The 15,431-nt window shown below is 41.0% G+C and overlaps 1 protein-coding gene across 1 annotated transcript; it reads left to right on the top strand.

Annotated features, from left to right (window-relative positions):
* Positions 1–9,082: 9,082 nt before the first annotated feature.
* B2M (beta-2-microglobulin) lies at positions 9,083–14,589 on the top strand. The gene is made up of 4 exons (XM_019725311.2): positions 9,083–9,239; positions 12,172–12,447; positions 13,044–13,073; positions 14,102–14,589. The coding sequence occupies exons 1-3, from the start codon at positions 9,173–9,175 to the stop codon at positions 13,055–13,057; spliced, it is 357 nt and encodes a 118-aa protein (XP_019580870.1). The 5' UTR covers positions 9,083–9,172; the 3' UTR covers positions 13,058–13,073; positions 14,102–14,589.
* Positions 14,590–15,431: the final 842 nt, after the last annotated feature.

Raw genomic sequence — 15,431 nt, 5'->3', positions numbered from 1 at the left:
TGAATGGCTGACATCACCAGTATGACTACTAAATTGTTTGTGGACCAGAAATCAACTTTCTTGAAGTTGCTTCCTGGTATATTTCAATCATGGCTTCAAATGTTCTAAGCATTTTGGACATGACTACATTTGCTTAACCCTGATTGGATGCTGATGATGGTTCCAGGATGTCTCTGGTTTCATATCCAACACATCTGTGGACGTAATACATTCCCTCCTATCCTTGCTCCTATTTCTCCGTATTATCCGTGAGTAACTCAAAGAAAGACACCTTTCAGACATAGTGCTGAATATACAGTCACCAACTACAATTTCCACCAATTTCCCTCATTTTCTCTGATCAAAAGCTGATGTTTCATTTCCTGGAGAAGTGAGATGAAAATCAATAAGCTATTCTTGTTCATCTACAACTTGATAGTTGATCTCCAGCGAGGCCAGCAGGATATGGCCCAGGAGCCAGCTGACTCATGTCACTCATCCTGTCGGCTGGAAGAGGTAGACTCATCCACGTTGGCTGAGAATCTCCAGGTGGCAGCAGCACGGTCACTTTCTGAACCCTTCTTGGCCTCTGCTCCTTCAGGACCTTTTTCCTCCTAACATTTCATTTTGAAAATTTCACTCCCACAAGAAAGTTGAGAGAATGGTAACATTAACCACTGTGTGTCCTTCACCTAGCAGTCAATAACATTTTGCCTAACAAATATTTTTTAGATAAACTCCTTCTCTGTTGTATCAGGAAGTATCTATTCTAGTGACTAGGGACTTTGGCTCACAGAACCATAAATAGGAAATTCACAGAACAAGAAACACAAATAACAAGTAAACAGTGAAAAACTGCCTAACTGCCTTTTAAAATTACAAAGTAAAACAAGGAGATACAATTTTTCAATGGTAATAACCAGTTTGAGGAAGGCTGTTGGGAGATATTCTATGATGGAATATAACTTGGTACAAAGTCTCTGGAGGGCAGTTTCACAGTGTGTAGGAAAAGTAATAATAGGGAAAAACTGGAAATGTCCCCAATACAGGAGTGGGTGAAAAAGTATGGTATATTCATATAAAGAAATACTATGAAGGCATGAACAACTACAGAGATCTCAATTATCATAGAAATAGATATATTGCCCATGATTAATCATTGAATAAAATAACTGTTTGCGAAGAAATCTATGCAGCATGATTTCATCTTTGTAAACACATAATCCAGATTTATATCTATATATGAATAGACAAAGTCTGGAAACAAACATTAACTCATTAGAAGTGGTTATCTTTGGTGGTAGGTTAACAGGTGATTTAAATTTTTGTCTCTATTCTTACCTATATTGTCTGAACTTTTCATAATTAATATGAATTTTATAATTAGAAAAAAATAAAGCTGTGTGGAAAAGCTTTTTAAAATATCAATCAAAACAATACCCAAAAGACAAATAATAAGGAAAAATACTCAGCTCCACTGGCGCCTGCATCACGGTCCAAAGGTTAAGGTCCACATTCTTTTCTTTGACACCAAAGTCCTCTGTAGGTTCTTATCTCCTCCAGGTGGAGTTTGTTGCTTTCCTGGTATCATCCTCGATTTATGGGTCTATAAACCAGAGTCTACGAGCTCCTTGAAGAAAGAATTTCCCCCAGTATCAACTCAGTCACCAGCACATAGCAAGGTGCTCAGTAAAAGTTTGTTAAATGACTGAAGATTGTGGTGAGCACGGAGACCTGATGGATAGGGTAGGGCCAAGCTGAAAAGCCAAAGCTTTGGAGCGCCTTTGTCCTGGGGACCAGTGGGCTTCTTTTGTTATTTGCATTTCCTGGTAAACACTGACAACAGCTGGTGGAGCATACATGGTTTGATCCATTTGGTATGTGTTATTGTGAAATTGTCCAGTAATGGCAGTGCCATCTGGGGCTGACCCACCTCAGTGGGGGCAGTAATAGGAGGAAGACCAAGGCGCTCCTAACCAGTCCAGGCTTTAGGGAAACTCCTACCTCCTCAAGCTGTTCAGATGATGCTAACCTTCCCTTAAACGTGAGTGTACTCAAAATGCTGAAGTTTTATTTCCTGGAGAAGTGAGAAGTGTGGCCAGTCTGCTTAACCAATAGGTAAACTCAGCTTGGCAAAGGCAAATATTTATACAGTACTAGGCTCCTGACAACCATGCCCAAGTCCACATGATTCTGGAAAAGGGGGACGAACTGTTTTGTTTTGTTTTTTCTTCCTGCTGTAACAAATTACCAGCAGCACAATTTATCATTCCACAGTTCTGTAATTCAGAAGTCCAACACAAGTCTCATGGGGTTAAAATTAAGGCTACTTTCCTCTCTGAAGACTCTAGGACAGAATCTGTGTTTTTACATTTTCCAGCTCCTGGAATTCACCCACATTCCTTAACTCTGGCCCCTTCTTCCATCTCAAAGCCAGCATGTTGCATCTCTCTGGCCATAGTCAGGAAAAGTTCTCTGCTTTTAAGGACCCATATGATTACACTGGGCCAACCCATGTGATTACACTGGGCCTACCCAAATAATCCTCAATCCCTAATTAACCAACAAAGTCTCTCATGCCATGTAAGGTAATAATATAGTCACAGGTTCCAGGGATTCGGACATAAATATCTTTGGGTGGAGGGACATTATTCTGCCTACCACAATGTATGATATGGAGAAAAATCTAAAATGGTTAATAAGAAGCCAGTTCTGTACATACTGATGTGGAAAATATCTATATTTATTAAATGAAAATAAGCAAGTTCAGTAAATATGTATAGAATGACCCCAATTTTGTGGCACTACCTTTCCCCCTCACTAAACCCTAAGTGCATGCTCACTGAGCCACCTCCCACCTGTCATGGCCTGGCTTCTGGTGATAGATCACACCCTCAGGCAACCTGCAGGCAGAGGGCAGACCCACCTCAGGTGTTGCTGTCATTGGTCATTAGATAAGTAGACTTTTGGCTAACTTGACAGATGATAAATTGTCCTTCAGCAAACTCATTGTGGCAAGTTGATCTACAGTTAAAACAACAATAGTAACAACGATGATAATAAATAATGAAATAAATAAAAATGATCACAAAATCGCCAACCTTTTGCTTTCTGGCTACTTCCTTTGTATCTTGACTGCTCTTACTGTGTGGATGGCAGCTCTTGCATATATATGCATCACATTTTTATGCTGTTTATTTTGTTTTCCATTTCTGACTCTTTACTAAAGAATTCTTCTTGGTTTTCTCACAGTCCTCTTTTAAGAGAAGAGTTTAGAAAGTTCCCAGATACCAGAGAGTAGAGAGACCATATGTTGGTGCAGGTCCAACATAGCAGGGGACAGCCAGAAAGGACCACAAATACTAACTGGCCAGAGGCAAGTATCAACTAAGCAAGCTGGAAAGTGGGAAGCTGGGGCTTAGAGGAATTTTCCAAAAGGAAAAAAAGGGCATTTGAAGGAGAGTCTTGATTTTTTTTTTATAGTGCTGCATGGAATCCAAAGCAAGATAGAAAAATCCAAGTTAAAATTCTGCAGTTTAACTAGGAACTGAGATGCAGACCCAGGACCTATGACTCGAAAATACCTATAAAAGGAGACTGTACCAGTAACTTAGTCACTGGCTGTGGTATTCCCCAGGGACAGTGCCCAATCTTTGGCTTCTGGGGTTGTCCTGTTGCCGCCCCCACACTTTTAGGAGGTTTTGGCTTAGCATTTACCTAACCCCTCTCTTTATCCAAACTGATGACTGATGCTACCTTGAATTCCTTTTATGTTTTTTAGTGGGTGCTGTGATCTAAACAAATCATGATAACAGTCTTGGTAGTTGTAATTTTAAAATTCCTCACCTTCCAAACTATATACAATATATATCCATAGAGAGCTAGGCACCAAACCTTAACAATGGTTTCTGAGGGGAGGAGACACATGAGGGGAACTTTCACTTTCATTCGGTAGACCTCTAATTGTTGGCATTTTTACAATGGGCATACAATCATGTATTGGGCTTGTAATTAAAAATAAAAAGTACTTTAAACGCTGTGGTTACTACTGGGAAGAGGGTTTGAGGGAAATTAGGATTTTATAGTCCTGTATTGCTGGATGTTTTTTATAGCAATAAAAGCAAATTGGCACTTGATAGATCTCAGTGGTTACCCACAAGGCTGTGAGGCAGCGATTCCCCACCCACCGGATTATTTCAAGTCTCTCAACTTTAGCCTTTCCATGTACTTGCTCTCAAATAGAGATAATAGTACTTACCTTATATGGATCTTGTGAGTTTTTTCCTCCTCCTATGTATGGTGTCTGACTTAGTAACTATCAATAATAATAATTTAAAAATCCCAATGCCCACTCTGTGTGTATTTCCTTTGGGCCTTTGCCCATCATGTAACAGCTCTCAAATCTGAGAAATCAATCAACATAAATACTTTAGCTGGGTGCTAATATATTAATTATTGGGCTGATTTTAAACTCCAGATTGGAATCTCCTGGTGGGCAGGGTCTGGTGTCTTCTTCCCCTTTATCTTACAGTACTTACATTTGGCACAAAGCCTGCATTCAACTGACATTTTCTGAATTTAATGGAATTTAACACAAAAGACGGAGGATTTCCAGCCCCCAAACAGAGCAAACCAGGCTACACTTTGGAGCAGGCAACAATCTTCAAACTCCTTAAACCATTTAACAATGGTTATCTCTGGATTGTAGGATTACTGGTGGTTTTAATATTCTTATCATTTACTATCATGTGCATGTATTACTTTTGTGGGCAAAAAAATATATATTTCAATTAAAAACACTACTACACATTGTGGTTCTGGTTCCTGCTTATCTACTTCCCCTCATCTTCTCATGTTTTTAATTCTTGCCTGATCTTCAAACCACCCAATGAACCCTTTCCCATGAACCTCTTCTCAGAAACTGATTTTCTAACAGAAATTATGAGGCCTTTGGAATCAGATGGACCAGTGTTTGAACCTCAGCTCAGTGCAAAAATGGTTAAGTATCTTATTTCTCTGTCTCCTTATCTGCAAATAAAAGTAATACCTATCTTCTATACTGTTGTATAGCTTGGGTCAGCAGCTCCACTAATTTAATGTGTGTATGAATCGCCGGGGATGTTGTTAAAATGCAGACTCTGGTTTAGTAGGTCTGAGGTGCGCCCATGAGTCTGCATTTCTAAGAGCTCCTAGGTGGTGTTGATGCTAGTGATGCATGGATCACATTTTGAATTGCAAGGAATTAATGACATAACATTTGAAGAAGCCCTGTCACAAATGTCCTACCTATGTTTGTTCTCCTCTCAAGTGGGCCTGCCTTTCTGGCGGTTTGTACGAGTCCACCTGAGAGAGCTGCTGAGACCCACTCAACATAAACTCACTCAGGTACAACCCAACTCATGTGAGCTTTAACCTATTCCTGTTTTCTCCCCACTTCACTAGCCTTCTTTTCTTTCTGTTCAAGTACAGGTAACCCCGTATAACATGGTTGTTAGTTTCCAAAAAAATGCCGCATTATGTGAATCCATGTTATACGAAACAAAGAACTAGTACCAAAAAGGGGGTTAGGTTCCAAAAATTTAAAAAAACATACTATTGCATTTTTATAATTAAGAGAACTATCTTTATTAAAGCAATTTTCACCAAAAGTATAACATATTAATATGTATTAAATAACTGTTTTCTTCGTCATCACTACTAAGCTTTTATTACGTTCCATGTTGTTCAGAAATTTCTCTAATTTTCAAACCATATTAGAGTGAAACCGTGTTCTAGGATGCCGTGTTGTACGAGGGTTTTCCCCAATTCCTGTACCGTGTTAGAGAGAAACCGTGTTATAGAAGCGCTGTGTTATACGGGGGTTGCCTCTACTTCATTCTTCTTTTGCCTAACAACAATACTGGTATCTGTGCTTATAGGGTGTTTTTTTTAACAGCTTTATTGAGGTACAATTGACATACAATGAATAACACTTAAAGTGTACAACTTAATAACTTCTAATATACACATACACCCATGAAATCATCTTCAAACTCAAGATAATGAACATATTCATCACCCTCCACATTTCTTAATGCTCCTGGTGCTCCCCCACGCCTCCTGAAAACGACTCATTTGCTTTCTGTTACATAGATTAGTTTGCCTTTTCCAGTTTTATATAAAGAGTTCATATTTTATATAAAAAGTATATATTCTTTTTCATTCAGCATAATTATTTCATCCATATTGTTATGTATATTAATAGTTCATGCATTGCTAATGGCTGATAGGATTCCATTATATGGATAAATACCACAATTTGTTCATCCACTAACCTATTGATGGATGTTTAGATTATTTCCAGATTTTAGCCATTACAAGTAAAGCTGCTATGAACAATTGTGTACAAGTCTTTTATAGACACATGCTTTCATTTTCTCTTGGGTAAGTACCTAAAGTGGAGTGACTGGATCATATGGCCAGTGTATGTTTAACTTTTTAAAAAAACTGTCAAACTATTTTCCAAAATAGTTGTACCACTTACATTCTGCTACCAATCTAATGCCAACAGGGGTCCCTAATCTGGGGTACAGTAAAAGGAGAAACTTCATTCAGGTAAAAAGTTTTCAAACTTTGCAGCATCCCAAGGAAACCAAAACTGCTCTCCACTGAGACAAAAGACAGGCTAGCTTTTAAAGAGAAAGATCCCACCCCATCCCTGATATGTCCATTTCTATGCAAATGAAGAATCAAAATCTGCACAATCTGATTGGTCGTTATGGAGTTGCTCTGCTTGGTCAGTAAATATGCAAATAAGGATATAGCTGCGCTGTTCCAATTAGATGGGGCAGGTGTAGCCCATTGGTAGAAAGATGATTCCAGGAACTCCTTTATAAGGGTAGGTGTAGCCCAGCAGGAACACAGTACAGGAAGCTTTGCAGCTCAGTCTGTGGCTTTTCCCTGAAATGTAGTGTGCATGAGAGGCCTCTGTCAGCAACTGGGCTTCTAGACTCTGGTTAGGAATTTGGGCCGAGTTAACCATGAAGAGTCCTTTTTGGCAGATACATTCCTTCTTGAGGTTCACAGTTCCCACCCAGAGAATATGACCATTCCAGTTCTTCCTCATTCTTGAAAGTATTTATTATTTTGAATAACTATTCACTGTAAAAAGGTTTTAGGAGAGTTGGGAAAAAAATATCCGTCTATTAATTCCACTACTGGGAGATAACACTATTAAAGTGCTGTGTTTGTAGGTTTCCAAACGACTGACCTACTAGGCAAACAGTGTGCTCTTGGATTTAAAAGAATAGTTTTATATCTCATTTTCACCCTCGCTATTCAAAACATGTTATAATAGAAATCCAAGAAAGATACAGGAATTTCCTAAACACAAAAAATTGAGAAATATACTTTTCTGTCTTCACTGTGTTGTTTTATTGCTTTTAAACTGGTTTTCTAAGTGAATAGGTCAGACTCTATCTTTAATAAATTCTATAGTATTTCTCTGTGATGTAGTAAACAGGAGTTTAGAGGTGAAAGATAGCCTAGTTAACAGTAACATTTCAGCCCTTAAGAGCCTTAAATGAGTTATAAAACAAACATACAAACAAATGGGAGGGGCAGGAATATCTCTACTCATAACTTCATGCATAAAAATTATTCCTATATTTCAGGAGAGTTATAAAACTGGTAAAAAAAGCTAGGTAAATAACAGTAATTACAGTACACTTGTTAAATATTATAGACACTCGCTAGGTGCTAGGAACTGTGTGAGGCTCTCTCTGTGCATTATCTCATTTCATTAGATCCGTAGAGAATATTCTACTTTTTCTAGTTTAGCCATGGCCTCCACAATAGGGATTATCAACAGATGAAAGAAACCCAGAAGATATCTGTTGTGCTCCTTGAGGGAAGCACAAGCCAACTCCCTTCAGCTGAAAAACCCACGGTGATTTCCAGGATCTCTGCCCCTCTCTTCTCCTGTGATTCACTTCCTCTTCTCACTGTTGCACTCAGAAAAGACTGATGGACTCAGCCGCCATGTGATTGCAGTTTCTTTTCTAAGGTATCTCCAGAGTGTACGTTTTCTTAATGAATCTAATATTGTCACACTCTTAAAATCAATAAGTTTAACTTCTTTGGCTGGGCCCAGGGCAGATGCAATTTAAATTCTCACTAAAATTGCCACACCCTTTATCTTACAAGTGTTGGGAAGTATGAATTAGGCCCGAGTTTGAATCCTAGTCTCAGCCTGTTTTCCCTATTCATAAAAATTAATGAGGCAATTCCTAACTCCTAGACTTTATTCACGTATTTGCTCCCTCGTTTGTTTGCTCGTTCATTCATTCAGTTTACCAAATACCTACTACGCACCAAGCGCCACTGTAATGTGCTAACTCACAGGGAATGACGCAGCTAACGGAGTCTGTAAACTCTAAAGCTCAAAGCAGTTACTGGCTTTTACTATCAGTGGTCGTTTCCCCCCACAAATCAACAAAACAAAGAAAAATCACCTAAACAACAGCAGGATGATACAGAGAAGAATTTCTTGGCACAGAGCTTTACAAAAAGAAAGTTTTCCTTGAAAGAATTCAGGAAGCAAGAATGTCCTCGTGCACCCCGGCCGTTTCTCTGAGCAATCCGCGGAAGTCCTCGAGGTTCCTGGACTATTTTTCTTGCCCCGCAAATCCAGAACCTACAGCGTATTCCGGGTTGTAATTATTAACAGTAGTTTTTGTTCTGCCCAGCACCGCTCATCCGCTGTCCACGAACTTAGTCATTCTGGGCCTCAGTTTTTTTCAAATGAAAATCACACGTTCCAGGCTCCTAACTGGCTGAGGCGGGGTAAGAAAGAGACTTAGCATCTCTAAGGATGGTTCGAACAGCCAGGTTGCTGGACCAAGGTGCGTCCAGACTGAAGTTCTAGGCCGGCAGTTCAAACTCGGGGCGCACCCCAGGTCGGAGTACGCCGAATTGCAGATAGTGAACCCACTCGGTCTAATCCATGCCGTCTTAAGCATCACGAGACTTTATAGGAAAATGAAACTGAAAATGGAAAGTCCCGTTTCTAACCTGGTTCAGCATCGCCCGCTAGGAGACGGGTGACGGCTTACCATACGCAGACCTCTGATTGGCGGTGCTTGAGTTGGGTATATAAGCCGAGGCACCCGGCGCGGAGCGCAGTTTCCTCCGTCGCTGCTGGGCTGTAGTCGCGATGTCTGTCCCGGTGAACTTGGTCCTTCTCGGACTGCTCTGTCTGTCTGGCCTGGACGCCGTGTCTCGTGAGTGTGTCCTTCTCCCCTTCTCTCTTCCGCTCGCCCTTCTCCCGGCCCCAAGCCCTCATTTGACACTCTAACTCTGTAACACTCCGGATCCCCAAGTGCTCTTTCCTGGCCGGGGACTAGCCCCGGGTTCGGTCTCAAGACAGTGAAGCGGTGTGAGTACAAGCGCAGGACTCAAGCTTGTGTTCTTCCTTCTCCGGGAGCGAGGGGTTGGGGAGACCTCTGGCACGCCCGGGCCGGATGGGTTGGGGCAAAGTTTCCCAGTGTTCATAAGCTTTAGAGCGACCCGGGCTAGGGAGGATTTCTCTTCTGCTCTTCCGCGGGACCTCTCGCCCCCGCTCAGCTGGAGGGGAAGGCGGAGAGTCGGGTCCCAAAGGCGCGGAGTTGGGGGGTTGTGAACGGGTGGAGACAGAAGTTTGGCATTTGGCGGAGGCACCGCCGGGGTAAATCAGTCTACGGCAACTCTGCTGGGCTCGGAAGCGGAGGGCTTCGGGCTTCCTCCTGGCGCCAGCCAAGTTCTCTTCCCACTCGGCACTTCCCCATAAATGTGGGATCAAACCATTGAGCGAGATCAGCTCGCGACGTTTGTGGAATGTTTTGAGGCGCTAAAGAGCGCGTTCACCTCATTAACTCATTTGTTTCCATTACACGTCGCTTTTAATAATCGGAAGACCTACCTGTTTTTGAATACTCAGCGTGCCTTGGACTCTTACGTGCTTTATGTCATTTAATTCTTAAATGCTACTACGATGTAAATATGATGGATATCAGCATCTCAGATAAGGAAACTGAGTCACCAAGAGTTTAAGTAACTTAATCACACGGGGAATAAATGGCAGACAATAGCTCCTGACCAAAGCGTTATGCGGGGGTGTGCGCCTTTGGGCTGTAATCCGAGCGTTTTGCAGAACTGCCACCTTCAGGTGTGGGATTGGAACTAGCTGGCTAGCCGTGGGCCCGGGTTGGCTTTTCTTTGCAGAGGGCTTCAAGCCTCTTTGGCTCCTTGCCTGGTTCTTTCCAAGATGAACTAAGCCTCTACTTTCAGTTTTGAAAAAGCCAAGGTTCCTCAGTCAGAGAAGTTGTAAAACCAGTGATAAGGGTAATCAACGTGGTTACCCAGACTGGGGGACACCATGGATATTGAGCTCGTTCCAAATACCCCGCAATATACTGGACCCTCTCATATGTTCCCTCTTAAAAGCCTCTATGAAGCGTGTTTTTTTTTTAATCATGAAAAAAAGGTATTTGATTTACAAAATAAAGCATAGTATCTGTCATTACTATTCATATTTGCTGCTGACTGTTAGAAGCCTTTTGAAAAATAACAAGGTGACATTTTAAAAAAAACCCTGAATCTGAAATTTTCCAAAGTAGTACAGGCTCTGCACAGACCATTTCTGGAAGACACGCAAGAAATGGGTACTGGCAATTGCCTCTGGGGGTCTATTTTCTGTTCTATCTCATATGTAGGTTTTGTTTGTTTCACTGTAGGCATACATTGATTTTTCAGGTAAGTTTAGAAGCTTAAATAACTCTCTCAAAGTCACAGAGCAAATAAGTGGCTGAGTCCAGATGCAAATCCAGGCCTGTCTGATACTGGTCTTCTTCTGAGTAGAGATTTTCATGATGTTTTTGCAAAACCCTACCTGGTTCCCTCAGAGAGAGAATTACAGGTTGGATGAACTTTGCTCTGACTCTTGTGGCATTTATTATGTTCTAATAATTAGAAGCTCAAATGCAAAGAGCTTTCTCATTTAGTTTCACTTTTAACTTGATGAAAAAAAAATCAGGGCTTTACTGGGATCCCCAGTCCAGCTCTTGTAGACTTTCTATATTTCCTGATGACTTTTCCTTTGATGATAGGATCTTTTAGACAGATACATCTGGTCAGAGTGGCCTGGTACTCCTCCTTCCTACCTCTTCCTGGACATGGAGGAGCAGCTGCCGTGTAGTAATCATGTACCCTGAATGTGTGTGTATTTTAAAGTGACCTATACACATGTATTAGTATATTTAGTAGGAGTAACACTTCATCTGGGATGAAAAATACAGAGTTAATATATTTTTTCTACATCCCCAGGAATGGTCTATCCATGCATCCCATTTTGGAAACCACTGTTCTGTAGCATTATGCAGTGTATTCCCAACCTGCCTGGTTATAGGAATCATTTGAGGGTAGCCATTTAAAAATACAAATTCCATTTTCATGCATTGCTCTACTTAGTCATAATGGCAAGTATGTTCTCTCCCATTTGCCAGAGTCCTTACCCTTAACTCTTAGGAATCTGAGCAAGGCGGTAATAATATCTGTCACTTACAGAACAATTGCTGGGTGCCAGGCACTGTACTAGATACTAAATATAGAGAAGTCAGATGGGTGTCGATCCAGGCAGGAGCAGGAACCAAAAAGGAAAGGAGTAGTCCTAAGAAAAAACAAATTGACAGGGTTCAAACAGAGTACAGTAACATGCATTTTTTGATGTGGCTGCTATGGAGGCGGTGTGAAGTGAAAAATGACGTTTGAAAGGTTGGGGCCAAATCATGTAGACTTTTGAGTGAAATGTTAAGGAATTTTATGGGTGCTGAGAAGCGATCAAAGGTTCCTGAGAGCCTCCACAGAAAGATTCTTAAACATTCGGCACAATCTCCAATAACAGAAGATACTACTAGAAACCTGCTAGAAAAAGCCAAAAAGGCATGTGTAGGGGAATTAATGTGGGAAAGATACTAAGTCATGGTTTATCCTTCAAAATGGATGTAGCCTTTTGGAAAAGTGTAAGTTCATTTGGCCAGAGTGGAAATAGAATTGGAAGAAATGGGTGATCAAATTTAAACACTTGGTGCCTGATAGCTTTAGACCAAGGTTGCCCCAACTGAAATATTCCTTAATTTTTTTTTTTTTTTTTTTTTGTCTTTCCCTAATGTTCCTCAGGTTCTCCAAAGGTTCAGGTTTACTCACGGCATCCAGCAGAGAATGGAAAGCCAAATTACCTGAATTGCTATGTGTCTGGGTTCCATCCACCCCAGATTGAAATTGATTTGCTGAAGAATGGGGAGAAGATGAAAGTGGAGCAGTCAGACCTGTCTTTCAGCAAGGACTGGTCTTTCTATCTTCTGGTGCATGCAAATTTCACTCCTAGTGCTGAAGATGAGTACACCTGCCTTGTGAAGCACAGTACTCTCTCTCAGCCCAAGAAAGTTAAGTGGGGTAAGTTTTCAAGTTCCTCCTTAGCTGCTGACAGTATCTGAGTGTAACCACAGCATACAACTGCTTTGATATTTAAAAAGAAAATACACATATAGGCATAGTCGGAGAATGTTGTTAAAGCTCTGATTAGTGGCACCTTGTGAGAGACTTCCACATAGCATGGTCCTGGAAATGGTAATTTTCCTGTGGCAAGAGCAAGGAGCAAGCAATAAGCCTTGCGCAAACCTTGCACTCCCAGCGCAAATCACGCACTCCCAGCGTTTCTTACCTACTGGCTTCCTTGGGCTTTCCTGACAGCCTCACGGATTCTAGGACCAAGGACAGAGTCTCAGGGAGGCACAGGCCTTTGTAAGTCCTGCTATCCTAGCGCCCTACAATCCTGGACTCCTCCAGCACTCTCTGGCGGGGTTGGGATCTGAGGCTAGTAGGCAGGGTTGGGTCCTACTGGGTAGTTCTAAACAAGGTATTTGTGGTTGGGGACGGCAGGCTATTCTGCCAGCCTTGTTTATGATAGTTTTAGACATTTGTTAATACATAGTATTTAAAAAATAAAACTTACTGTTTTTCTTTTTCTTTCCCCATATTCTTTTTCATAGATCAATACAACTAAACCAGTTATCACTGAGGTGAGTTTCTAACTTTAAGAAAATGCTTTTTGCTTCGTTATCCAGGGGACTATTTCCAGACAGCTCTGATAGTATGATAACCCTCAGTATCTGGAGGACATTAATCAGGGTAGCATTTCAGCAGGCAGAGAAGACTTCTATGAGGTCACACACTCCCGTCTCCTGTGGAGTGGCATGAGGAATGCGTGTGGGCCAGTTGTGGCTCTGCCAGCATCTCTGGCCCGCTAAATGAAGTCAGAGGAGCTGCCAGTGTGGTGTGACAGGATAGAGGCAGCTGGTTACCCACAACACCTGCACGGGTTTGATCTTTCTTCTGCCATTTCTACATTGGGTATCTCTGGGCCTTCAAAAATGAACCGTTCTCTTCTTTTGCTTAGCAGTTGCTTTATTATTCAGTCAGAAGAGAGGCGTGACAGGGTTCTGCAGATGTCCCATTCCTTCAATCTCTTCTTGAGCCTTCATGTGTGGGCACCATGTTTGCCTTCTAGAGGCTCCCAGTCCAATACAGGAGAGAAATAGAAACAGATTGTTATTAAGCGATGTAAAGATACTGTGATAGATATATCTACAAGGAGTTCTGGAAGCATGAAATAGGGAGGAATTGAACTTCTCTGTGTCTTTGAATGGAGTCCAGAGTAGAAAATCTAGCTCTTCAATGAAATTGTACTCCATAAGGTACCTTTGTACTGAAAACCTATTCAAATCTCCTGTTATATTCTAGGACAGGGAAAGTAATTTGAGGGAGCATCAGAGAAGTTGGGTGACCTGTTCAGAGTCATACAGTTACTAAATGGTAGAGCCAGGATCTAAACTCTAATACCAGCATTCTTTCCTCTAAGGTTGTGGGAGAATCAATGGGATACACTAATGGGATGTGCTCTCGGTAACAGGTCTGGGGAATTGTCTGCAGCTACTTCTTTTATAAATGGTGATGTACATGGCAGAAGTTATACAAGTTGGGTGGTGTGATCTGTAATTCAAATAAAATAAGTATATTTGCTAACAGGACTTTTTATCTTTCTTTACAGATTTGAAGACATTTCATCAGGAGAGAAGTGATTCCTAATTGTGTTTTCCTTCATCTTAATACTTACATACTGTTATGCTTTATGCATTCAAATTGATAAGTTATATTGATGTTAACACAGATATCTTCTTTATAATTCTACTTTGGGGTCTGCATCAAGGTAGATCCCAATCTGGGCAGGTAGCTGTGGGAGGTTGCTGGAAGTTTGCGGGGGGAGAGAATTCTCACATTCAACATCTTAGTCAAATCTGAACTCTTCCATCTTTTGTGCACAAAAATGGGTAATAAGATAGGTATGCATGTTGAGAGTTAACCTTCAGTTTTCATGCTTTGCTTAGAAATTTAGGGACATTTTTTGAAAAAATATTGTCAGCACTCTGGAAATTTGTTGTGGATGAAAGAAAAGATAAATTCATACTTATCTCTTACATCTTTTGCATGAATTTTGGTATTTTTTGCTATACTAATTAAAATGATGGGAAACATCAATGTGTTCAGTTTCTTATATGTCTCTCCCTCTCTTACCTCTTTGTTTTCAAACAGGGAAACCATCTTCAAGTGTCACTTGAAAAAGAGTATAAACCCCTGGTATACAGGGTTTGCCTCACGGTGGAAGGGGCCTCAGTGATCTGCATTTTATAGATGAGGGACTGGATCACAGAGAAGTTAAATGACTTAGTCAGGGCGACACACGGCTGTCTCCTGGAAGTCCAGGCTTCCATCATATAGAGGAGTTCATATTTTAGCAAGCAGTATATATACTTTGAATGAAAAATGCTAGATTTTTAAATTTCAAGACATCGTTTAGACATGATGACTAGCTTTGTGCATTTATTTGACTACCTTTGAGTTAGCTAGTGCTAGGTACTGACAAGGTGAATAAAACAACACTGCTCTCAAATTGCTGTTAGTGGAGGGGCAGCCATGCATGTGAACAATTAAAATGTAGCCTGATAAAAGTAGCGTAGGTTTGCCCAAAGAACTAGGTGACAGGAAAATGTGTTCAGGGAACAAGAACAAAAAATTTAGATAGGTGTTAGGAGGCCATTTGCTGGAGCTGAGACTTGGTGGGTAGTGGTTCTGACTGGTAAGTGGGGTCTGGGGTTTTCAGGTAGGGGGGCAAAATTTGAGAAGTATAGAGATACAACAGGTGTGGGTAATTCCAAACAGCAGAGCAAGGGTACCTGGGGGAAGATTTGTAGGAACTTAGCTGAGAAGATAAAGGGGTACTTAGATGAGTGACTATCCACCCTGGATGCACGTTAGAATCACCTGTGGAACTTAAAAATACCAGCTCTGAAAAATAAAGTCTATTAAAAACAGAACAGCTT

Source organism: Rhinolophus sinicus, linkage group LG03 (genome assembly GCF_036562045.2).
Source record: "Rhinolophus sinicus isolate RSC01 linkage group LG03, ASM3656204v1, whole genome shotgun sequence".
Classification (NCBI taxonomy): domain Eukaryota; kingdom Metazoa; phylum Chordata; class Mammalia; order Chiroptera; family Rhinolophidae; genus Rhinolophus; species Rhinolophus sinicus.
This window is presented reverse-complemented; position numbering and strand designations above follow the sequence as displayed.